At 39.0% G+C, this 26651-nt stretch overlaps 1 protein-coding gene across 3 annotated transcripts in view; it reads right to left on the reverse strand.

Moving 5' to 3' along the window:
- Nucleotides 1–1982: 1982 nt before the first annotated feature.
- LOC143301637 (oxysterol-binding protein-related protein 8-like) overlaps nucleotides 1983–26651 on the reverse strand; it is a 132633-nt gene continuing 107964 nt past the window's right edge. For all 3 annotated transcript variants that reach the window (XM_076616064.1, XM_076616062.1, XM_076616061.1), the window contains 2 exons: nucleotides 25573–25793; nucleotides 1983–13356 (listed from right to left, as the gene is read on the reverse strand). In XM_076616064.1, coding sequence (XP_076472179.1) covers nucleotides 13100–13356; nucleotides 25573–25793 — 478 coding nt within the window. In that variant the 3' untranslated portion in view covers nucleotides 1983–13099. The remainder of the gene's footprint in view (nucleotides 13357–25572; nucleotides 25794–26651) is intronic.

Below are 26651 nucleotides of genomic sequence, written 5' to 3' on the forward strand. Positions count from 1 at the left end.
AGCAGTGCAGTGCAGTGCAGTGTGCTGTGTGTGTGTGTGTGTGTGGTGGTGGGGGGGGTGGGGGGGGGAGAACAACAGTGAAGCAGGAAAAATGGAGCGATCCAAAGTAGATCCAAGCAGACCATAACCTGACCCTGCATTCTTGAACAGTCTCGCAGGAGGGAAGAAAGGAAGGAAAGTGGGACTCACTGATGCTGCTGCTGGCATCTCATTCTAAAAAAAAAAAAAACCAATAATCGCCCACACACACAACCAAAAAAACCCCAGTAGGTTTAGCAAGATTCTTCCAGCACTTTTGAATGAATATTATATCTGTCAATGTATGTTCAGAAAGACAGTATCAAACAAAATGTCTAACAGCATGTCTTACAGGAGGGAGGGGGTGGGGGTGGGAAACAGACTGTTCCCAAGCACAGACTGTGCAATCAATGAAATGAGTAACTGTGTAAGAAAGGAAACAAGGCAAGAAATGAAGAATGTTCTGAAAAACACATAGCAGTAATTCTAATGGTGTAAAATGTATCAATCTGCACAAAACAGCTATTCAGATCAGGCCAGACAAAAAACGGCAAGAAAAAAGATCACTATGAGCAGCATGCACATTATCACACATATTATGTAAAGATAGATGTAACCAGAAGTGTTGACTTATAAAAGACTGACAGAACTGTACTACCTTTTTACTGTGCTGTATAAATCATTTACCCATCCAGGTGGATTCTTATTAAGAATTTTGCCAGTCACAACAGTTTACTAGCCATGGGTTCTTTTACGTGCACTATAAGCATGCTGTACACACATCCCCATTATGTGTATAAAACCCTTAGTAACCCTCCTTTATCTCCTACATCAAAACAACAACTAGCACACACTGACCGATTGACAAAATTGACAATCAAATACGGACAGTGATTATATAAAAATTTGTTTGGTCATTGTTTGCACATACACATCTAATATTGTTGTTTCCTTTTCTTATTTCTTTCTTTCTTGTATAAACAAATACAGCACTCTGAGATCTGTTACTGTTTGTACTCTTCCAGTCCTCACATTAAAGCTCATCTCTTGATGACAGTGCATCCAACAGGAAGAGAACCATTTGGCCACATACAGCTGAAACAGCTGAATTCTGTAACTGTGAAAGCATGCATGACTATATATATATATATATATATATATATATATATATATATATATATATATATATATATATATATATAAAAGAATAAGAATCATTACACACAAAACAATAATACACACCAGACAAACTAAATCAACATTATCCCTTCTGCATGGTGATTTCCATCTTTCCTACTTGATGACAAGCTAAAAATAATTACTCAACTCATATTTCACCAGTCACAATAACACTGAGATTACTCAACTCATATTTCACCAGAGTCACAATAACAGGAAGAAAAAATAGAGATAATAACTGATTATATCTTGGTTATATCTATAATACAGGCATGCAAAATACCTAGGCAATAACTTTAGCCTCTAATTTGAATATATGATTATGATCTCAATATAAGTTTTAACTGTATCTGTCTACAATGACACAATAAACATATGACTCACAACCTGCGACAACTGAACAGAATGATATTAAAACCTGATACAATATGAAGCAACATGAAAAACAAACAAACATAAACAACATTTTTAAGGTATCACTGTTAAGCAACGTGAACAAAAGAAAATAATGAAACACAAACAAAAAAAAACAAAAAAACAAGCTTTGGCAACATATGGTCCCACTGTTGTTCAGCTTCAAAATTAAACCGGATCAGCAGACACAAAGTAACACCTTAGGACTGGACTGTGTGATTTCAATGCAAGATAAACAACAATCTGTTAACTCTCACAGTAACTAAGCAATCTGTGACAGGAACAGGGTGATCCTAAAAGAGATAGACAAGACTTTCAAGACGCAGTGTTACAACTATTGATTCCAGCTGAAGAATTACATTAAAAAAAAAAAAAAAAAAAAAAAAAAAGAAAAAAAAAAGAGGGACATGAAGACAAAGCACCACAATGCGAGGATATCCATTTGCTAAGGGACATGCTTTGGCTGGCAAGTATGTTTATTGTGACCTTGACCCGACTTCTGACCATGACTTTTAACTGAACCATTGATGTTCTGCCATTGACCAATCACTGTGCTGAGTTTGATTAAGACTGTGTGCAAAAACCAAGCTGTTCCATGTGTTAAAGCTTTTTCCATGATGTCACGGTGTGACCTTCACATCAGACCTTCATTTGAAGTGGTGCTTTAGCTTTATATGTAACAAACTACTGTAGCAAGGCTTGAAGAAGACCTGGATGCACCACCCTTGGCTCTATCATGCACACGAAACCTTTCAATAATACAGCTGCAACCTTGATCTTCTACAATCATGGCTTTCAATAGGGTTTATTCATGTACGCATAACAGCTGATCAATTTATCTTTAACAAGTCTGACCATGGCTGAATGCAAGATGTAAGTTCTGTCACATCTACTTACTTGCCTCTTCTCTTTAGTTCAAATAGGTTGCTTTTTTTTTTTTTGCTTTAATTTTTTTTAGTATTAAACAAAAGTAATAATACAATACAGTAATATATATGTGAGCAACAGTAGGAGGCACAGTTAATGGTCTAATTTCAAACCCCCTAGTTATAATCTTGACTTTCAACCTTTAACTGCAATCTGTCCTTAACTGCAATCCATATTCTACAGTGGGGATGACTGGAAAGCCCTTGAGAGAAAGAATTTGTTTTTCACAACTGAAGGGAAAAAACATGCATATACGTGACGATCAATGGGCAGCAGATCCAGATCTGGTAAGATTATGACTGTAACAACGGACTTTAACAATATCCCAGTCTTCATAAATTAGGATATATTGCACACAGAACCTATAATTACATTATCCAGACTTTTGCTACTCCTCAGTAATGCACAGGAGCAGACAGTATGCAGCAGCAATGATCATCATTTGGCACATTCCCTCCGGACCTGATCTCCGCACAATGTTTAGGCAAGGCTTATCCTGACAAATGAAGCCTCCCCAGTCCCTCCATTCCACCGACTCTTATCAGTGGACCATGACAACTTAGCTCAAAGTGGTGTGGCGTGAGGGTTTGTACGTTAAGATTTGTGTGTGTGTGTGGAAACCGAAAAGGAAATGAAAATGGAACATCAGTGACACAAATGCTCATGAACAACCTTTGACATGACATGACATGACATTCACTGTCTGCCATGCTCATCATCCAGCTGACCGCAGTGAAGGCCATGTCAGGACTGCCCATCTAGTATTCCGCTGTGTTCAACACAAAACTTTATCATGTGAACAGCATTTACCATTTGTACTGTTTATTATTGTTATCATTATTATTGTATTCAATTTTTTTTGAGGGGGGAGGCTGGAATCTGAGATCTCTTTATGGCCCTGATGCAATGCAATGCCCTGTGTGTGACAAGGATCCATCACAAATGGCCTCTGCAGCAATGCTCTGATGAGTTAGGCCTCTGCAGCAATGCTCTGATGAGTTAGGCCTCTGCAGCAATGCTCTGATGAGTTAGGAACTGAAATTCTATCAGTTAAAAAACTCAACACATTTGAAAGAATTCAGAGCAACAAATGAGCTATCCTGGTAAAACCGAGTCAAGAAGATATGAATGAAATACACAAACATAATAAAGACAACAAATGATACAGGAGCATGGGGCCAGGGAGAGGTGGGTGGGAGAGGAAGAGAGAAGGTGGAATGGAGGGGAGCGGGGTGATGGCCGGTGCACCGATACATTCTTGGTGACAGCAGATTTAATTCCAAACAGAAGCGTTCACTATGAACACAGTATAAACAGTTTCAACTGTTAGGAATATACACATCCACCATTATCAGTTATTTACAGAACTGAACAGCCAACCAGAACATCCTTTACCTACTTCAGCCAGACCTGAACACTGCAGGAGAAAAAAACATCAACAGCAACAAACAAACACAAGCTTTTGCTTCTCAATGAATTCAACAAAAACATTACTTTCAATTCCCTCAACATGTTTCTAATGCTTCTCAGGCTCAGCAAATATGTACAAAAGTTTTTGACTGTCCCTATGTACACAATGTCAAAACAAAACAAAACAAAAAATCTACACAAGAAATAGGTTACCACATACAAAGTGAAGTAATGGTTATTGCACTTCAGGCAGAATTGCATCCATTCTTCCAAGGACAATGCAGACTACCAGTGCCAAGCTACAGACCTGTGGCTTTTGGACACATACACACACCCACACACAAATATCACACACACACACACACACACATTGTACACACATACACAATAGTACAGGTTCGTGTAACAAGAAGATCACTTGGTCTTGTGACTTGAACATCAAGCTGATTGGTCTATTTCAACACAAAATGACAAAATGTTTACAATTCACTGTACAAGCATCTGTCAAAGCTACCATAACTACTGGTTGAGCACTGCTGGCAAAGAACCTTGATATTCACTAATTCAGACTGTCAAATACAAAACACAGAAAGGTGACACTGTTCTAGGTCATCGTGTTCTTGGTTTTAAAACCGAACAAGAAAAATAAAAATCTGTGCACAGTTAAGGACAGGAACAAAATAATGGACAACTTATGAGATGGAGTAAACCCAACCTGGGTGAGGAAAACCAAAGTCTATAACAAAAGGAGGTCCTTTCAGAGGGTGTAAATCCAAACCAGATGAGGACGAATCAGTCTGCAACATGACTAATGCACCAGCTGAGAAAGAAACAAGAGCGGATGATCATGATATATCAGACAAACTTGCAAAGATGGGAAACATCTCAGAATATGCACAGAAACTGTACCATGTTACCTGCTGAGAATTGACTTGTAGTGTACTAGTGTAAGGTTCCTAGGGCCTCCTGAGCACACACATTATTTTCACTGGATAGAAGTAATAAATAACTCAAATTTGAAAGCATGAAAAAAAATCCATGAATGCATTTCATACAACAGCAGAAAGAAAGGTCATTAGTATATCACATTTAACCTAGAGGTGTAACTTTTGATTGAGAAAAAGATCTCTCTTTTAAAATTCTTAAGATTTAACTTTCTTTTAAAATCCTTAAGATTTACCCTCATCTTCTCTATCCCAGCTTTAGCACTAACAATTCATGTAATAATGCCAGCATGCCAAAGAACGCCTTAAGGTGAATGTCAGTGTGCATATATGAATGAGAAAGAGAGGGGGAGGGAGGGGGGGGGGAGAGAGAGAGAGAGAGAGAGGGAGGGAGGGAGGGAGAGAGTGCATGTGCCTGAAAATAGTACTGTAACTTATTTTGTGATCATTTCAAACAGCATGTTGCCATCTGAGTATTCTGTATAAAATGGTTAAGATCCACTTCTAGACAATATCATCACATCACCACCTGAACACACAGTACTGGGGAAATATATCCATCCCTAGAAAACCAAACAAATTATTACAGGTGTGTCTTATTCACGAAAGGACAAATCTGAACCAGGAAGACATTCATCCTTGGTCAATTTTAAATGAAACAATTACAGTGAACAAAACATGAACTGACAAAAAAAGAACAACAAAATGTTATCAGTCACATAGCACTGAGTGGGGTCTTGATCCAGCAAAGTACAAGAAAAAGGATCAAATAATGCCAGAGTGAAGCACTAAACAGAACACATTTATCAGGTAGGTAGAGGGGAAGTGAGGAAAGATTAAGTACATATGTACATCAATAAGAACAACAACAACAAAACAACAACAAACAAGTAAGAACAATCAGTGCAACACCCATGACAAAGCATTGTGTGAAACAAGTTTGAAAAGCAACCAACCCACAAAAAACAATAAAATTAAAAAAAACACAAAAAAACAAACAACAGAAGAACTAAATAAAAGATAAGGCAAAAGGAGGGAGAGATGGGGCAATCAATAGTCTATTGGACATTTCAAACATGTATTATGCAGACAGCTCTTTGAACACTCAGCTGTGAAGTGAAGCATGAAAAAGAAAAGACAAAAAAGTTCACACCGGATGAACAAAAACTACAGCCATAAATGTCTCAACAGCAAACTTCCTTGTTCGTAAATTAAAACCCACCATTAATTAATGAAACATAGTCAGCAGCACAGAAGTATCATGTAAAGCAGGGACAGTATTCATACATGGTATGTCAGCAATTTGGTGAAATGCACTGTGCAGAAAAAGACAACAGTTCAACACTGACACTCACACATTATATGGAGAGCTCTGTTTAAAAGTTGGCATGAAGGTGGGATAACACTTCACTGGAAAGTAACCTGGTTACCTGTGCTTTATCTATTTATTTATTTTTAGTCAATTTTAAATTCAAGAAGTAACTGCATTACTTTTGGAACTTAAAATATCTGCCAGTACTTCTAATATACCCAGCCAGTTCTGGTCAATGTTTCAAATTGCTAATTTGGAACCTTGCAATGGCTGGATCAGGCACATCAAGCAGTATAATCCAAAGCAAAAGCATTTGGATAATTGTTCATGAAACTCAACCTGTACTGTAGACTTTAGCAATCTGTTGATTTGAAATGTTTGGATCATGGTAACAGTTTGTCAAGTGATGAAGAAACAAGACAGCATAGCAGAAAGATAATGGGGTAGGTAAAACAGCCTTTTTCTTACAATCCAACAAAATTGTTTTGTTGTTGTTTCTCTCTTCCTTTAATGATCTTTGTTGTTGCTCTTGTTTTTGTTAACATATCACATCACACAGTACGGAATTATAACCATAACTATGGCTTTATGATCTGCCATTTGTAGATAAAATATATACCAACTAAAAATCATATATCATCATTTTTGTTCTTCAAAAACACAAGGCAAAATGGAACATACTGGTACAAGCGAGTGCAGTGGTGAATCAGTGTGACCAAATGATTTTCAAAATGCTGCTGATGCACAATCCCTTTAGGACTGTTTGCAGGCTGTTGCTATGGCTTACAGTCAAATGCCTGAACCAGTGGAGAAATCTGAGCTCCTAAAGTCAATGAAATCAATGATCAAACAAATAAAAAAGCACACAAAATCAAGGTGTTTTATATATATATATATATATATATATATATATATATATATATATATAAGACACCTTATCAACCCTACCCAATCAACCAAACAAAGAAAACATAGGTTGATTTTGCTGGGTATAAAAAAAACAACAACAGCATAACAGCATACATTTAAACAAAGTTGACCCACATATAAGAAAACAAAAGATATTTCTGCAAGATTTCTATTACACTGTGTACTATGCTTTACAAAACACTTCATTTTTCATTCTTAAGTTGCAATAAGCACAAGGATGGCAGAGATTGCACTGTGTCATTAATATATCTAGCTTATTAAAATAAAATGTAAAAAAACATATACATACTATCTAACATAGTGGCCTGTGAATTCTACACACTCAACACACAGCTGTAAAATTAATGTTATGCATCTAGCAATATAGATACCACTGTATGTACAGATCTAAAGAGCTGATACAACCGAGTGAAACAATATATATATATATATATATATATATATATATATATATATATATAACAAAGTTATAAGTTCTATGTTGCCATATACGATCACAATTTATTGCAGATCAGTTTATAAACTAATAATCGCTTCTCGTCACCAAAAAAAATAACCGTGTGCAAAAAAGCTTTTACTGTCATCATCTGAAATACATTAGAGCATTTATACCTGTACAGGTGAAACAGCATCACTAAATATATAATTATCTGGCAGTTATAGATAACAACTGTTCTATGAGATCTACTGAATAATGGACAAGGTTTCAATAGTAATCATCTTCTGTTCATACATGACTGATGGTGCATTCTTTAAATGCACCACTGCAGGATCAAGATTTTGTCAGCAAAGAAAGCTCATCCACACAGAATATCTGATAATTCTGATTTCACCTGTGTTATAAAAGTGACATATCCTTTAAAGTGTTCTGAACACCCCCAACCACATGTTTTAAGGAGGTACTGCTCATTAACCCAAACTTTTTAGGAATCAGCTTAACACTGACAATCTTATCTATTGGTGAAGAAACCTGTGTATGTGCTTTTCTTTCTTTTTCTTTTTTTGTACAAAATTTTTAAAACAATTTTTTGTTAAATTATTTTTTTAGTAGCTGTTTTGAAACCTTGGGTAGTTGGTAAGCATTGTTAATTTACTGGAAGTAACTTCAATGCAATATTAATCAAGAGTAAATTGCATAGTTTGTCCATCCCTGTATGTGTGTGTGAGTGAGTTATGACAAGCATTCAGACTACCTGCTTAATAACAACTGCAGAAACTGCCTCAAAACTGACAGTCAACACTCCCACAGCCTCCAGACACAGACTACTCTGAATGATTACTAGCAATTCTACTGATAAATCCCACAATGAACAGGACATATCTTTTATGTCTGCTTCAGTGTTCTGTGATCAAACTCGACGGATGATTTTGATCCCAATAATTAAGCGGTGAACTAGGCAAAACAGTCTCCACATGAGGAATGGCATTAGGTATCTGACAAAGACATCGTCGGTCTGCTATTAAGCAACATGGAAGCACAATTCACAAGACTACAAAGTTGGAACACACCTTGTTGCCTCCCCTCTCCCCTACCCATCCATACCCCCATCACCCCCCTCCAAAAAACTAAAATAACAACAACAAAAACATATTACCAGTTTTCATTTGCACAAATGTTCTGATAAATCATGCTCCCTGACGTTATGTCAGATACGAGATGTCATGTGCTGGGAGAAATAAAACTCAGCTATATTTAGAATTCTCTCAAGCATTATACAACTCGAACAATACACATTTCCTGTTCAATATTCTATTCAAGACAATGCCAGTTTCATACTTATTTCCAAATAACTAACAGGATCGGAAAAAATATAGTGTATTCAAGGTGACTATTGTAAAGCTAATCAGTTTTCCTTTCCAATCTCACATGTGCATGTACACACACACACACACACGGTGTACACACACACACAACACATACACACACACACAGAAAATGACATACGCCCATTCACCACCCTCTTCTGTCACATACACACCCACATCTCCAACGATTCTCAAAATTAGTTGAAAAATGCCTATTCTAATTTCATATCAAACACACCACAGATCTCATTTTATTGCAGCTGCATTGACTCTTTCACAGCCTTCGGCAACTTTAGTCCACTAACCAGTGCACCACCATAGGCGACTTTAGCTGACATCAAGGACTCCTGTTAAAAGGACCATTTTTCACATTGTAACAAAGCTTGACAGTTGCAGCCAGTTTCCCAATGTAACAGAGCAATGACTGACATCTGCCCTCTGACTTTGCTTTAAGTCCACTGTGTTGTTTGCACATGAGCACGCCTGTGACTGAGAGCGTCCAGTCTAAAATATTTGGTGCTGGGGAAGGTTTTTCAGACAGACACTTGGTGGTGAAAGAGTTAAATCAATTTCTTCACAAACTACCATGAAAAAGGAATGAAAGGAAAGTTCTCAAACATAATATTGCAAAGACCCTAAAATAGTACAGTTCTTGAGGCATAATTCAAGCAAGAATGAAAAAAAACGACAAAACCATCAGTGTAAATTAAAATAAAGAAATAAAAAAGGAAGAACAAGAATATTTGCTTTGCCCAATGTACACAGCACATCTGATGAAAAACAAATGTAAAGAAAAAAGGTATCAGACTGAGGGGGTAAAAGTCATCAGATACCCTGATTAGAGTGACATAATTGGAAAAAATAAATAAATAAAGAGGAAGAGATCTTTGTGAAAATGATAGTTTATCACCTTTGTGAAGATGATAATTTATTGATCATCAAATGTCACCTTATTTATGATTCAACATTAATGCCACATTCATTTTTGTATCTTTCGATTCAACATTAATGCCACATTCGTTTTTGTATCTTTACAGTCTGCTGTTCATAATCATGCAGTCTTCATTATTATCCTAAATATTCAGACACTTTCACACACACAAACACTCTCTCACACACAAGCACATACAACCACACCTTCATATCACCTCTCCATTCCACACAGTTCCTTTTCCCTTCCCCATGAACCTCTCTCTGCTTTAGGCAATGGTCTTTTCTTAGACAGTGGACATTTTAAAGGGCTGGAAACTAAAATTTGTTCATTCAACAGAGGACAACAGTCTATCATAACACAAACCACAGAAAAAGACTAAAGAGGATGGGGCAGAAAAATACAGTCCATTTCCACCTACAAATATACATTTATAAATTCATTTGTGGTAAGGAATTCAACCCCCCTCCTCCAAACCCCTCCTAAACTTCCTCTCAAATGGAGGCTCACACAAACCATTTAAATATGAGCTGAACATGAGTTCCAGCTGATAAAGGCTCACCTCACTTAAATTCCCATAACTTTAACAGGAAAGCTTAATGCACGATACCATAGGATTCAAACATGAAATAATGTAGTAACTACATGTTGAATCAATTTGAATTAATTGTTTTTCACAGCCGCAAACAGCCACACATCTGGGGTGAATCATGACAACAAGCATTGTTATTTAAGAGATTAAGAAATCCATTCTGGGTGCCACCCTAATTATTCCATTAACACTGTCCACTGAGAAACTCACTGCTGATAGCTTGACCAATGAAATGAGAAGTTCACTTCAAAACAATTTGTTGTTTTTTTTTGCTGGGCTAAAGCAGAGATATCAATCTTTCACGACAAAATTCTGAACAAAAAAAGAATGAATTCCTCTATGCTCATGAGCAATTAATTGTCTTTCTTCCCAGTGGATGACTCCAAGAGCATGTGGTAAGGTGTAATTATACTGATCATTATTCTACTAAGTTTAATATCTAACACTGAAAAGGTGTAACAGCTTGGAGGACTGAGGTGGGGTGGGGAGGGGTGGGTGGGCAGATCATAACAAAGATTTACTGTGTTCATGTATTCACACGCAAACACACACAAACACACACATACACACCCAAAATCTTTCAGTACATCTATCAATATCTTTGCAACAAATCTCTTCAATTTTTATATTTTATTATTATCAAACAATGAGTTCAATCTGCATCAGATGAACTTTTTTTCCAGTCTGAACATTCATAATTAAAGGCTTTCGTTATCATTTCTGAACACATGAGGCTATCCACACCAAAGCCAGCCTGTAAGTTCGAACTGAGTGTACCGAGGAAAGGATTAAAAGATGCAACAACAATCAAAGATATTCAAAACCAATTTAGAACTTTTTCTTTCATACCAACACATACGCTTGAAATTTTCACACATGCAACTGTATGCATGCTCACATACACACACACACACACACACACACACACACATTCATGCACATGCAGGAGTCAATAATAAGGTATTGGTCCTTGGCTGAGCAAGCATCTACAGAAACTACCCAATGAACAGAGATCGTGAGACCAGATACCATTTGTCATAACTGGAAATATGCCAAATCATGTTGTTGTTATGGTCTTTTTACATGGTCTTATCAAAAGACATTCCTCTAGAGGTTTTCAACATTATTTTAAAACTCTCCCTCTCACATTCACACACTCTCATCCACCAGACATGTTTGCAGTACTTCACACTGTTCATCACATGCAAAGAATGGTACGCACACGCAAAAATTGCCCAGTCATTCACTCCACTTCTCTTTCCAACCCCTATCCATCTACCCCTCCCTCAAAGAAAAAGGTAGATCTGACTGACTGTGCTGTTCACAATAAAGGGGCTCACACACCTTCCCCACTGAAGAGCATGGACCTGCCTCTACAGATCTGAGGGGGAAAACAATGACAACAGTGACAACTCTCTCTCACAACTGTCCACAACTGGAGCAGTCCTGTCTCCCAAACCCAGTGGAAGACAAAGTAAACAACTTGCTCAGGCCACGATCTCCATTTCTGTGAGCATCTCATGGGGTGGGTCTGTGCGAATCACAGACACTATTGCACAATGACTCTCTCTCTCTCTCGTTTCTCTCCATCCCAGCAACAGATGTGACCGCAAGCGAGCACGAACACAGGACAACTGGAGACTGACCAGCATGTTTTTGTTATCTTGGAATCATCCTGGGGGTTAGGTCAAGCGCCTTGAAAAGAAACCAACAAGCATGTTTTCCCACAACAGTCCTCATCCACCTGTCTCACACGCTCACAGCCTTCACATCAGTCCTGAACAGGAAAAGAGAGCACCAGATCAATCTCACAGAAAACAGTGTGGCCACCCTGCCTGTGTGCATGAGTGTGTGTGTGTGTGTGTGTGTGTGTGTGTGTGTGTGTGACCAAGGCGTGAAGGACAAAGCAGGACAATGGATGATGATGATGCACTGAAGATATGAAGGAGATGGTCAGACATCAGGATAACCTGCAACACAATCTCTTTGTCCTGATCCATGAGCCGCAAAGAGACAACCAGGAAGATGGAAATGACAGCCAAGCTTGCAAGTCCAAGTTGAACATCAACTGAAGAATGTGGATGGAGCTGAAGCTGACAGCACAGCCTTGGAGTAGGTTTGAGGTGGTAGATTCTTCCATACGGTAGGATGCAAAGACCATGACAACAAAGTGTACACTGGGCCCATGATGGAAGATAACAGTGCAGGATGACACAGAGAATGAAGGTGAAAAGCAAAGTGGATCAGCATTCCAGATGAAGATCCAGTGCAGGTTAACCAGGAAGGTAACAATCCAATCCTACAAGCATTCCAGATGGAAGGCGTACTGAACAATGAATACTGCTGTAGAAGGTGAAGGTTGACCACCAAGCAGTCAGCTTTCCAGACGGACCATCCACTAAAGGATGACCTTGGGACATGCTGATGATACATCACAGGTCTGCAAGTCAGGCCCAGGGCAATCAGATTGACACTGATGAAAGCAAGCCTTGAAGAAGTGATGCAAGCAGAAGATTCGCTGTAGGATGGTCTAGAAGATGAGGAGGAGGAGGAGGAGGAGGAGGGGAACAGCCATGCTGTCCATGTGGAAGAGCCGGGAATGGAGGAGCCAAGCCTGAATGTGAGAAGAAGCCAACTTAAGAGCGGTCCAGGCGGAAGATCCACTGCAGGATGATCTGGAAGATGAGGATGATGGCCAGGGTGACCCAGTCCTTGGACAGCAGCCCCTGGCCCCCTCCGCCCCCAGCGCTGTTGGCATGCTGGACCTCCAGGCGTACCACCTGCTGCTGCAGGCTGCGCAGCGCCGCCGTGGTCTCCTCCTGCATCTTCATCAGCGGTTCAAACAGCAGCGCCATCCCCTCGTGGGTCAGCTTCACCACCTTGCCCCGCGGACCTGCAGCACACAACAGTCATGAGCAGTGCACGCCACACACACACACACACACACACACACACACAAGAGTTTCTACTTTCTTGCATGAGTTACCAACTCTAAAATCTGCTGCTTCTCTTTGCTAGAGATTGATATAAAACATGGGTTCATGCTCTGACCCTGAAGCTCTCTTAGCCAGAGTAAAATATGAAGCGTTGGTTCTTATCTGCTCCAACTGCTATTCTCTTATCCATTTAATATAAATTGTTGGTTCCTGTTCTAACCCTGCTGTTCTCATAGCAAGAGTTTAATATAAAATGAAAATTCCTGTTCTAACTCTGCTGTTCTCTTAGCCAGAGATTGTCAGAGTTTCACATAAACTGTAGGTACCTGCTCTAACTCTGCTGTTCTCTTAGCCAGAGATAGAGTTTCACATAAACTGTAGGTACCTGCTCTAACTCTGCTGTTCTCTTAGCCAGAGATGAGTTCAACATAAACTGTAGGTTCCTGCTCTAACTCTGCTGTTCTCTTCGTCAGAAATAGAGTTCAACATAAACTGAAGGTTCCTGCTCTAACAAATTGAAGGTTCCTGCTCAACTCTGCTGTTCTCTTCGCCAGAAATAGAGTTCAACATAAACTGTAGGTTCCTGCTCTAACTCTGCTGCTCTTGAAAGAAAATACCAGTTGGAGCAGATAGAACAAGAAGAACCTGAACTAAAACAAGTTTAATATAAAATGAAAATTCCTGTTCTAACTCTGCTGTTCTCTTAGCCAGAGATTGTCAGAGTTTCACATAAACTGTAGGTACCTGCTCTAACTCTGCTGTTCTCTTAGCCAGAGATAGAGTTCAACATAAAAAACTGTAGGTTCCTGCTCTAACTCTGCTGTTCTCTTCGTCAGAAATAGAGTTCAACATAAACTGAAGGTTCCTGCTCTAACAAATTGAAGGTTCCTGCTCAACTCTGCTGTTCTCTTCGCCAGAAATAGAGTTCAACATAAACTGAAGGTTCCTGCTCTAACAAATTGAAGGTTCCTGCTCAACTCTGCTGTTCTCTTCGCCAGAAATAGAGTTCAACATAAACTGTAGGTTCCTGCTCTAACTCTGCTGTTCTCTTTGTCAGAAGTAGAGTTCAACATAAATTGAAGGTTCCTGCTCCAACAAATTGAAGGTTCCTGCTCTAACTCTGCTGTTCTCTTAGCCTGAGTTTTAATACTGAAGTTCTCACCATCCTCTGACACCCACTTGAACTATACTTATCTGATAAAGACTTTCACAAGTTTCAGGAAAGTTCTGATCGTTCTTTTATATCTGCTCAATTTTCTTGAAAGTATACAATACACATTTCTGATCTATGTTGTTTTCTCTTTTCTTTTTTTTTGTTGGTTTTTTTTTGCTCAAAGAATTTCCACTCCGAAATCATAGAATAAAAGGCTCTTTCCTGTAACATCTCCTCCACTGTTTTATTTATTTATTTTTTAATCCCCCCCCCCCCCCCCCAGCAAGAAATTTAAGGCAATATATGACATCTTAAACATCTAACTCAAAGACTGTATTGAAAGGCCTGGAGGAAAAAAGTGTTTAAATCAGATATAAGTAAATGAATAAACGAATAATAATAATAACATTAATAATATTTTAAAAATCATAGTAAAAGGTAAGTACATCGAGATACAAAAAACAACAACAACAAAAAACAACAAGATAACACAGCCAAGGCAAACATAGAGACAGCAATCTGAAACTTCATTGTACTTGCTTATACTATAGAGAACAGTTACAAATGACATTATGATAACAATAACTAAATTTTCTGGAACTGATACTCTTGAAAGAAAATACCAGTTGGAGCAGACAGAACAAGAAGAACCTGAACTAAAACACGTTCTCAGAAAGAACCAAAATATGGCACTTTCTCAGAAAGAACCTTAACTAAAGCATTTTCTCAGGAAGAACCTAAACTAAAACATTTTCTCAGAAAGAACATAACACTTTCTAAGACAGAAAGAAAACAAAAGGCAGCAACCACCCCCCCCCCCCCCCCCAAAAAAAACAAACAAACAAAACGACAAACAAACCCACCACCAAAAACCGCTTGCACAAGATGGTATAATATGACAAAAAACAAAAGAGATTTTGATATTCAAGCTCCCATGTTCCTATGACTTTTAAGGAGTGTGTGTGTGTGTGTGTGTGTGCAAGCATGCTTGCAAGTGAATTTGTCTTTCTAAGCAGCCAGCCTACTTAGTGAAGAGAAAATGTCTATAAATATGTTTTTAATCATTATGGAAAAAAAAACAACCCCAAAACCTTAACATTAGATAAAAGCTAAACAAAAAAAGAAACCATCACACACTTTGGTCGGTCATGTAACACCAGTCACACCACAGTGCAAACTACTGAAGATGTATGATACAAGACAAACCAGGCCTGTTCGACTGACAACTATCTTTTCCACATTTAAACATGCATGCAAACAAAGTTGCTTGTTACGAAAACTCATAAACAATTACCCTGTCTTGGTTTCATCATCATGCCACAAAGGTGAAATTCTTCTTCAGAATCTGAGATATCATTTGGCTTTAAAACAAAACAAAACAAACTTTGCCTGCTGAATCATCAACAGTTAACTGTTGCTTTCAAGGCTGGACCAAAACGCTTATGCAAATGTCAGGCATCTGCTTTTTTTTAAATTATTTTTTTAAATACATAGATTTTTTAATAGCAGATGTGGTGGAGCAATATATGGATCAGTCTGCACCCTCTGAAACCTGCTTGAAACTAAAAAAAAAAAAAAAACCAAAAAAACCCAGAATAAGGAATGGTCTCTGTCTGCTGAAACACAGTATGTAATCTCCTGATGAATCTTTCTGGTGTCACGCCATTGTCTGTGAACAAGGCTGCAGTCTCTCTGTACTGTTTGTTTTACAAACTTCATCGCTGTATTTGATGTCAACTCTGGTATGAAAGCCCGTAGAGAACAAACCAAAATCAAACTAAACCTTTGCATGCTACAAGACAGTAACATGAACAACTAATGATAAACAGCATACAAAAAAAAACAAAAAAGGATAAATTTTGAGGAAAGATGTACACATGCAAAAACAAATTCAGGAATAATGTGACAGAATTTCAAAGCAAGCATCAAAATCTATCAAAAGAACAAATGCAAATACACAAGCCAATCAATAAAATGAACAAAAATTATTCAAATAATGGTTTCAGTAACCCCCCCCCCCCCCCCCCCCCCCATCCCAAATAAAAAACAACAAACAAACAAAAACAAAAAAAAACTTCTGTGAATTTTACCTTCATCAGATTGAGCCATTTCGTTGTCTTGCACTGACTTGTACACACCAAAACTGTTTTATCAGACTGCGTTGTGACAGTTTCCTTCTGTTTGGTCTGCTTTATCAGCAACAGTTTGCTTCTGTTTTACCTTCTGTTCAGTTTACAGCTTCAGTTCCTCTTCCTGCATTTACTATTTGGTGTCTCAAAAACAGCTGAGTATCAACAATCTAAGTTCACAGTGCTGATAGTACCAGTATGTAAGAGTTAAGACTGCACACAGCTTAAGAGTTAATGACGCCGATTCAGCAATGCTCCTGGGGGCCTTTTTCTTCTCCCCCAAATATGTTTTGCAAAGTTAATGGGAGGAATTCAAAACAGTTTGCTTTCTAAATATGAGCACTCGGTCCATGAAAAGGTATTCTTTCAAAGGATTTGAAGAATTGCGGCTCATTCCCACTTCAGAATTCTGAACCCATCCGTCTGCGGTAGACTGCATTTGTAAAAGGGGGCTCTCTTTCCAGTTTGTGTTTTGAATCTTTTTTTCTCTAATTTGAAATACGAATTCTTGTGTTTCACTGAACCTTCAATCAATCTGTGTTTCACTGAATCTTCAATCAATCTGGAGTACTGAATGGAAAATAATCTTCACACCAGTTTCACAGGGTCAAATCAAGCTGACTCAGTTTCATTTTTTCACTGAAAGCAAACCTGTCCCCTTTTGACGTTCATCTGCAGACTGTAGTTTCTCATTCACAAGCTCCTGTTGATCATGCCGGTTGTTTGTGAAGTCTGGTTTTAAGTGAAGCTGACCAGTTCTTTTCAATGTCTGGAAAATCTGTTTTTCTGCTGACCTGTTTCACAGCTGTTTTTTGTTGGCTCGTTTTCCTTTCTCTCTCAGATTTTTTTTCTGCGATATGTATTTTTGTCAATTTTTCTTTCCTTATGATACTGTAACTTCCAGAATTGCGACTGCAAAATATTTTTCTTTGTAAGTCTTTCTTATTGGCAATTTAACGGCAGTGACACTAGAGACAGTTCCTCAAATCTGAAAGAAAAATAAGAAATGTTGACTCTGTAGGCTTCCCTGTATATCAGCGTCCTTTTCATTCCTGACTGAAGCTGTTGTAACTGATTGTAAATTCATTCAATCAGGTGCTGACTTAATAAGTTAACTGCCTACTGTTTCATTGTGCATGTTTGTTCTTCATTTTCATGGCTGCAGTCAAGTATAAATTTAATGATCTATGCATCCTCTTCATTTTACCCCAAATCATTTTCTGGTTTGTTGAATTTACTGCTTCACTATCCACATGAGTTGTTCAATGTTGCAACTCTGCTAACTGATAATAAAACATTTATCAAAACACCTGTTTTGTTTCTTTTATTATCTATATCTACAAATCTAATAAGCAAATACCAACTACTTCTTTTATGAATTATCTTCTATCACATCAGACTGTGAAACCATGCAATAACAAATTTGTACATGATGTACTTTAGTATTTGGGAATAAACCTGTGCAAAACCTTTATTACACACACATCTGTGGGTATGTGCTTGCATGCATGTGTGTGTGTATGAAAAGTGCATGTGTTGTGTGTACCTGTGTATGCAAATTTGTATTGTTGGTGTTTTGTTTTTGTTTTTTGCTAGATACTTTAACAAAGTACGGACGTCAGAACTCCGCAGACATGCTCAATACAATTCTCTTTGTCAGACAGTTTTATTCAGTACCATAAAAGCTCTGTACACTTATGGTTGACAAGCATATGCAGCAAAAAGAGGTTGAAACCTTATGTGTGTGTTTATTCTTGTGCAAGCCAGTCTGTCTGAAAACTGGGGACTGTCATTTTCTGTGGAAATACTTTGTCTGCCAATACCAAAAAATTGGAATGAAAACAAAGGGGGAAAAATCTTATTTGTCATAGCAATAATAGATTGTAAGTCTTTCAGATTAAAGTGTATTTCTGGATCATGAACGGTTTATTTCGCTGAGGATACTAATCCAGAAAATGGTTGGGTTTGAAGCCGGCTTAACCCTTTCGCTGCCAGGAAAATAAGATTTAAGTGAAATCTATTTGCCAGGGTTTTTTCACAAAAAAAACGGGTATAAATTTTCAAAAAACTGTGTGCTCTTTGTTATTGGAGAAAGACCCATACAAGTATATAATTTCTGAAAGGTAAACAAATAAAGAATACAAAACACATGATGTTTTCCTATTTTATATTTTTTTCAGTGATATGCCGTTGTTTTGAAATCAGTGTTTTGTTTTTTGTCACATTTTCAACTTGTTCATTACAAACATTAGTCAGGTAATTTACACTAAAATATCATATTTTCTGGACAAATGGATATCTGCACACACAAAATCATACTAGAACAACCACAATAAAAACAAAATTTTTAAAAAAGGAACAGATACACAATGCACTGTGAACTTCTCCACGTGATAATATGGATGTGAGGCCATGCCCCCTCAGTCTCTACCCCCCTCTTCACCCCTCTCACATAGTCAATTTATCCAGTTCTCATCAGACCGCGTTGGCTGAGTGCCAAGAAAATCGCTCATACTGTGTCCTGCAAATAATTCGGTCACTTTCTGTCGTCTGCTACAGCTGTACAGCCAGCATCACTCACTGATAGTCGTATCTTGGCCACTCTCTTGATTGTTCCCTTTATATTCAATCAAATTGTCCTATAAATGTTCATCACTGTCTTCTCCTTCAAATTTACGCTTCAATTCTTTCTGAGCATCAGCTAAAGAAAGCAATCTTGGTTGATTTAGTTCGCCACGATTACATGTCTTGAGCACGGTATCAGTCCAACATTTTGTTGAGCGAGCGAGGAGAGAAGTCAGGCAAACACTACGGTAGTAACCCAACCAAACCGTTCAAATAAAGGACTGCCTCATGACGTAGATGGTGTTTCTAACTATGAATAGAATCAAGAAAGATTCCACAAGCTAAGGCTACCAGTATTTTTGTCAACGAACTGAATGCAAACCAGGGAAAAGTCAGAATATTTTGATAACAAGTTATCTCATCATTGTGGCAGTGAAGCATACATGCTTGTGCTGACGAGTTATCTCGTCACATAGGCAGCCCTGGGGTTAACCTAACTTTTTTCTTGTTCGCAATTAAAAGAAAAGACATACAAATTCTAGACATAACACATACAGTGACACGAACTACATCATCAACATGTTTACTCCATACATAAAATAAACATATAGACCGTGTTGTAGTTTCTGCCACTAACAGAGCCTGTCGAACAGAACACTATCTCTGCAGATGTGGTGAAAGCAGATACATGTTGAGGTGTGCTTGAGAAGATGGCAACATCACCTTTACTGCAGACTTGAATTTCTTAAATGCCTGAGATGTACCAAAATAACATGATTGAAATGGAATTATCACAAATACCATAGCAGATTTATCACTTTAAGAAGAAAAAGAAAAAAAAAAACCAGTTTAAATATTTATTTTTAAACAGCATGTGTAGATGTGGATTAGCCATGTGAGTAAAACTGCTTACTCTGAACCTGAACATGGTTGGTTTGAATCTGCTTTTATGCCTTAAAAAATTTTTTTTTTTTTGGCCAAAGCATCATATCAAATACAGAACATCTAAAAAAATTAAAAATCTGTTTATCTTTTTAATTTTTAGTACATCACAGGTGTCTTGAAGGCCTTACCTCTCTTGTTTGTCAGTGAAAAAATCTGATGGAACAGATCTTGGCAAATTTCTGCAGACCTTAGTCTTTAGTCTTTTGTCTAGGTCAACATAAACTACTTTCAGCCATTTCTTCACAGGAAATCAGTTGTACAGTAACTTGAGCATAGAACCATTATAGAAATGGGTATATGTAATAAGGATGTCCATAGAAATACAACTATCCTCAGATTCATTAACCAACAGTGTGTGTGCATGAAATGCATCCAAATTCGATTTCATGTCAGTACAACATAAAGCCTTGCTAACAAAAGTAATACACCTTTTTGCCAGTCTACTGTACTGGCAGACCAATCCCTAATGTTATTTAAAACAGTCAAATAGGAGATTCTCATAGTCCACAGAACTAGCAAATAAGCCTTTGTAGCGCACGGCCACGCCTGGAGACATAGGACTGCTGCTGGCTGAACTGGAGAAAAAATCACTCTTCCTCTTCCTCCTTCTGCTCTCTTCAGTTTTGGTGGCAGTTTTAACATGATGGCTGCCAAATTTTACAAGTCTCTCACTGTTATCTCTGACTTTTTGACTGGGCAACTTTATGTTAAGTCCCTTCGGACAAGTCAGTCTGACTTCTCTTCCATGTCCCTTGGAAGAATGTCTGCTGTGCCCACGGCTGGTGGGTCTGCTTCTCCCTTCAGCCTCACAGGTTGTCTGGGGCCTATGGCATGGTGGGGAACTAGATTTCAAGCTTTGGAATTTATTTGCTGATCGATTTGCTGCAACTTTGAGGTTCCTGCTGTTTTTGAGGGATCTGGATTGGTTATTCAGGTCTTCAAAGCTGACTCTGGGTCTGGTCTTTGCTTTTTTACCTGGAATGGGATTAACCTGAACACTCTTTTGATTACCTAATGAAGCATCTGACCTGGCAGATACAAAAGAATACTCCGAGGATGATGGAGATGACAAATTTTGAGATGCCAGTAGGTTTGAGGATGACTCTTGGACAAAACTGTGAGGCAATGGAGGTCTTGAGTGAGACTTTCGAACAGGGGCAGGTGACACTGGTGATTGTGGGGAAATGCAGTAGACAGATCTGTGAGACACTGGTGATACTGTATGTGACCTGCATACTCTACCAGGAGTTGCTGAAGCAGATGAGTATGGCCTGACAGGAGAGCGAGCTGGTGAGGCTGACTGTGATCTGTTTTTGGTAATACATGGCTTTGTTGAGACTGAATGTGATCTGACAGGAATACGAGATGCTGGAAAGTATAAAGAAGATTTTGGGAGAGGTTTACTGGAAAATGGTGATGCTGTCAATGATCTTGAAAAAAGATTGTGAGGTGATAGGATGGTACCAGACCCTGAGCTACCTTTTCTGTTATATGCTGTGCTTGTGCACACCCCCATGCTATGATTAACATGCACTGGTGTCCATGACGGTGAGTGAGGACCTGACTTCTGAGGGCAATGAATGGCAGACTTTGACCGAGGGTAGTAAGACACAGGTGCAGCTGACTTTGGTGAGGGCAAGCCTAACCTCTGGATAGTGCCGCAGGCCGAAGATGAAGGAGAACATGTTCTTGAAAGAGAAAGCCGAACAGATGGGGATGAAGCATACAGATCAGGAACTTGCTCATGTTGCAGACAGGGAGAGAATAACTCTGAGACAGGAACATGAGATGAATCCTGGGTTCGTGAGTTTGCATGCTTTGGTGTTGATTCAGGGGAGGAAGCCTTTGCAGTCAGTGACTGTTTTGTTTGCTGTGAGGGGGTTGGAGAACCTGAACGTTGTCCTGGTATAGCTGATTTGAATGCAGGTATCCATGGCTTTCTGTGTAACGAATTTGATCTGCAATGTGACTGCTGAGCAGGTGACCCCAAAACTGGCATGCTCAAATTGGAATGAGAATCACACACATATCTGTCTTTAACAGAATCTGATTTTACCTGTAAATGTGACTGTCTAGGACATTTAGTCTGCAAGTAACTTGTGTTCTTCTGTGTAGATGGAGGTGGTGTGACTAAACCAAACTCTTTGTTTGGAAATCCTCCAGGTAAAAAAATTTGTCTCTTCCTTGGAGTAGTTGTGTTATTTTTTACAGTTGTATTTTCTGACTTTTTTGCTTTGAAGTAATCACTACATTTTGAAACAGAATTCCCAGACTTTCTAGTTTCTGTGTGAGTAACAGCTGATTTTTGTAAAATGTTTTTTGAATGCAAAGAATTTTCTGCATGCATTTTTTTTGGTGGTCTGCCATTAGGTATATTCTCTGTACTTTGCCTGAATTCTTGGCACATGTGCTGACTTTGACAATCAATATTCTCTTCATTGGTAGCTTTTTGTGTGTGCTCTTTTGGTTCATTAGTAGCTTCTTTTCTATGCTCCTTTGACAATTTTGAAATACTGTTTGATTTAGTGTTTCTTGTATCCCTTCCAGTATTTTGAGCTCCATTCATCTTCAGTGCATCAGAGCTACTCCCTACTAAACATCTGCCAGCTTCTGACTGGAGAAGATCACCACAGGTTTCCGGAAAGGGCTTTTCTGATTTGTTCTGGTGCTTGCTGGGTGCAATGGTCTGTAAGAATGAATCTGACTCTGATTTCACCTTCTTCACAGTTTTGCCTCGCTCTAACTGTTGGTGAGCAACACATCCAGTCTTCATCAGGAGAGACTTCTGGTTGTGTGAAGTGTGGCCACTCTCCTGTCCAGGTTCTTTTGTCTCCAAATTCCACTCTTCTGCTTCCACTTTGATGTTTGAATTTTGGACCAAAGATGACTGTTTCTGTTCCCTTTTACTGAGCTCATGTGCAGTTTCTTCTGTCTCAAAAGACTTCTTTTCTGCTCTGACCTTGATGCTTGATGTTTTGACAACAGATGGCTTAGATGGCTGTTTCTCTTCCCTTTTACTATGCTCATGTGCAGTATCTTCTCCCCAGAAAGACTCCTCTTCTGCTTCCACTTTGACGCTTGATGTTTGGACCAAAGACAGCTCAGATGGCTGTTTCTCTTCCCCTTCCCTGTGCTCATGTGCAGTATCTTCTGTCCAGAAGGACTCCTCTTCTGCTTCCACTTTGACGCTTGATGTTTGGACCAAAGATGGCTGTTTCTTTTCCCCTTCCCTTTGCTCATGTACAGCATCTGCTGTCCCAGGAGACTGCTTTTCTGACTTACCTTCCATGATTGATGACTGGTTCCACACTGGCCCCTCTTGATGACAAATGATGAAATTTTTTGCTGCTTTCTTGAATTTGGGAGAGATATATTTCCCACTACTATCTTTTGTCTGATCAGTGGAATCAGAATCAGAATCCTGCTCCAAATTCTTGAGAAGACTGACATAAGATGACAATGAATCTGAACATTTTGTCAGATCAGAGCTTGTGAAGGATGAATCGTTTACATCTGGGTAATGCAGACTACAGACCGGTGCCAAGGAACTCATGCCTGCTTTATTACTCCTGAAAAGGTTTTCTACAGATCTTCTCAAGGTCTCAGGTCTTGTTTTGGTTTTCGATTTGGTTTGAATGTTGACCACTGGCCACTGCGCTGAGAAGAGTTCAGAATTATCCTTGGTCAGCCCTTCATCTTCACCACTACCGCCACCCTCTTTCTCTCTCTCTTCAACCTTCGGGGCAAAACCGCCCTTGCGGCTAAAAATGATGGGAGGGGGGTCAAAGCGGCCCACATAGAAGCCATAGTTGCGTAAAAGATAGAGGTAGTCAATGAACAGCATGCTGCTGGTGTTTTTTGGGTGCAGAGGGCAGCACAGGCAGTGACCTCCATCACGTTTCACCCCATCTCCTACATACTTGGTCACCAACTTCTTCAATTTGTGAAAAGGAAGACCTTCCACTGCCTGCTTGCCTTCCTGCGCTATCTCTGAGGCCGGCCTGCTGCTGTCCAGTCCCCCATCAAGCCCGCTCTCCACTGGATAACTCCTTTCTTCGTCATCCAACCCCCACGTTGATTTTGACTGTTCTTGCGTGCTTTCCTGTGACTCCTGGCTGCTGCTGTCCGTTCCCGTTTGCTTGCTGAATGGTTTCTTGTTCTCCTTTTCAACCTGGACACTTTCTTCCTCAGCAATACCGTAAGATGAAATGGCTTTGTGCTCAGGTTTTGTCGAATGTAGCCTATGCTGTACAATGTGTGAAGTTGAAGATTTATGTTCCACCTCAAAATCACAATCATCATTGGATGTATCCTCTGTGTTTGGCACAAACTCTTGTGGTACCTCTGAATCATACTCAATCAATGACTTATCCAAGGTATTTAACACTAACTCTTTCCTTTGGTCTTGATCACAACAAGACTCAATGAGTGAGCTCTCTGATGTAGTTAACAACATATGTCTCTCAGCATCTGGCTCAGATTCACTCTTCAGTTCTGCCGGATTGTGTGGCAACAACGCTGCTTTGACAGCAGAATTGGTATCTAACCTAGCCTCTCTTGTATCACTGACTCTGGATTCCACCTTATCTTCTATCAAGGCTAACAACTCTTTTATTACCTCAGCTGTTTTCCCAATCCTGTCCTTATCATGCTTTGGCTGGCAACCGTGGTCTGACTCGGGCTTCAAAAAATGTGCTGACCGTGACTTGTATGACCGCATCATATATGGTGACATGCTACCCAGTTTGGGTAGCGGCCTACATGTAAACAGTGGCTCTACACCTTTGTCCACAAAGTGCCATGCTTGTGAATCAGCTGTGACCTTTGGTGGCGTAGCTTCGCTCAGCATCGTCATTTCAGACTGGTGTTCTGTCTGTGCTAGAGTGATCACCTGGTTGTTAGCTGGACTTGCTTCTGAATCAGCTGTAACCTCTGGCATGTCTACATCTCTTGGTGCCATCACTTCAGACTGGACTCTTGGAGTGACCACCTGACAGCTGGCTGGTGTTTCCAGCTTCTGTTTGGCCTGTGTACTGGAGGCATATTTTTTCTTTGTACTAGCTTTTTTTGTGGACTTTCCTGGCTCTGGGAGCACCAAGAACCCACACTTTACAACTGTGTCTAACTTGGCTTGATCTCCTGAACTAAGACCCTGTTCTGCTCCCGAATGTTGTCTTGACTTGGACTTAGAACCTGTCTTTCTTTTGTACCACATACCTAACAGTAGATCTTTGAGGCGCATTCTAAAGCCATTCTTGATTTCCTTTCCAATCCAATTTCTTCATCATTTTCACACTGCACAGTTGGCTGTCTTTTCAGAATGGTGACACCAAACGTCTACAGCGTGAGGGACACAACTTTTGTTTGTGCATGACACTTACCCACGTAATCTGAAGAGTCTGATTCACGATGCAGTCCGTGTCCAGAACTGTCACTCTCTTCTACTGTACGAGGGATCCTCAGTTTCTTCTTCTCCACACTCTTGTTCAGGCTGCTAAGGCTGTTGGCCCGTACATGTGGGGTCTTGTGTCGTGTCTGAGTCTGCACCACAAAGCTGTGCTCATACTGATAGACATCGTTCACTGGATCCCACGGCCGATCACTGCAACATCATACACAAAAACTTCTTTTTAACTAACTTTCAAAATGATTTTTTTTTTTTTTAAATAGAAAAATACAAATATTTCTTAGTTCAATGTATGTAAGCAAAGTCTGTGTGATGTAGCAAAATGGCTATTGTCATGTCTTGTTCAATGTGTGTAAGCAAAGTCTGTGTGATACATGTATATTATTAAGAAACAAGAGCGGCAAGGCCTTCAAGACTCACTTGTGACACGTGCTTTATCAAGTAAAGGAATCATGAGGAAAAACAAGAATTGAATATAAAAAAACCCACATTAAAATGGGTTCCTTATCTAATATCAGTAAGCTTTGACAAAAACAACAACAAAAGGCATGCTAAGAGGATCAAACCAAGGATGTTCTGTTCGGAAGCAAGTATACTTATTTACAGCACTACGACACATCTGCCGTCACTCAAATGAATTTAACAATCAAAGCTTTTTTTCTTTTTTTTTAGTGCCATAAATATATTACTGTAATCAAGGCAATAACACCATTTATATCATGCCTTCATATATATATATATATATATATATATATATGTGTGTGTGTGTGTGTGTGTGTGTGTGTGTATATATATATATATATCTTGAATAATGGAGAAATTCTTCTAATTTCACTAGATCATTTCTGTCCAGAATTTTTCTTCTTCTTTTAACTGCAATCAAGAAAAATGATCATGCTATCTTCTAACCAAACATAGCCTACATTCTGGGAAGCAGGAATATGGATTTGTTGGATCTGGATCATGCCTAATGAAACAAACCATTAATAATCCGGAAATACGACTCAGTTCAGAAGACTTACAACCTATTATTGGTATGACTGTGAACCTTTT

The sequence above is a fragment of the Babylonia areolata genome, chromosome 27 (genome assembly GCF_041734735.1).
Source record: "Babylonia areolata isolate BAREFJ2019XMU chromosome 27, ASM4173473v1, whole genome shotgun sequence".
Taxonomy (NCBI): Eukaryota; Metazoa; Mollusca; class Gastropoda; order Neogastropoda; family Buccinidae; genus Babylonia; species Babylonia areolata.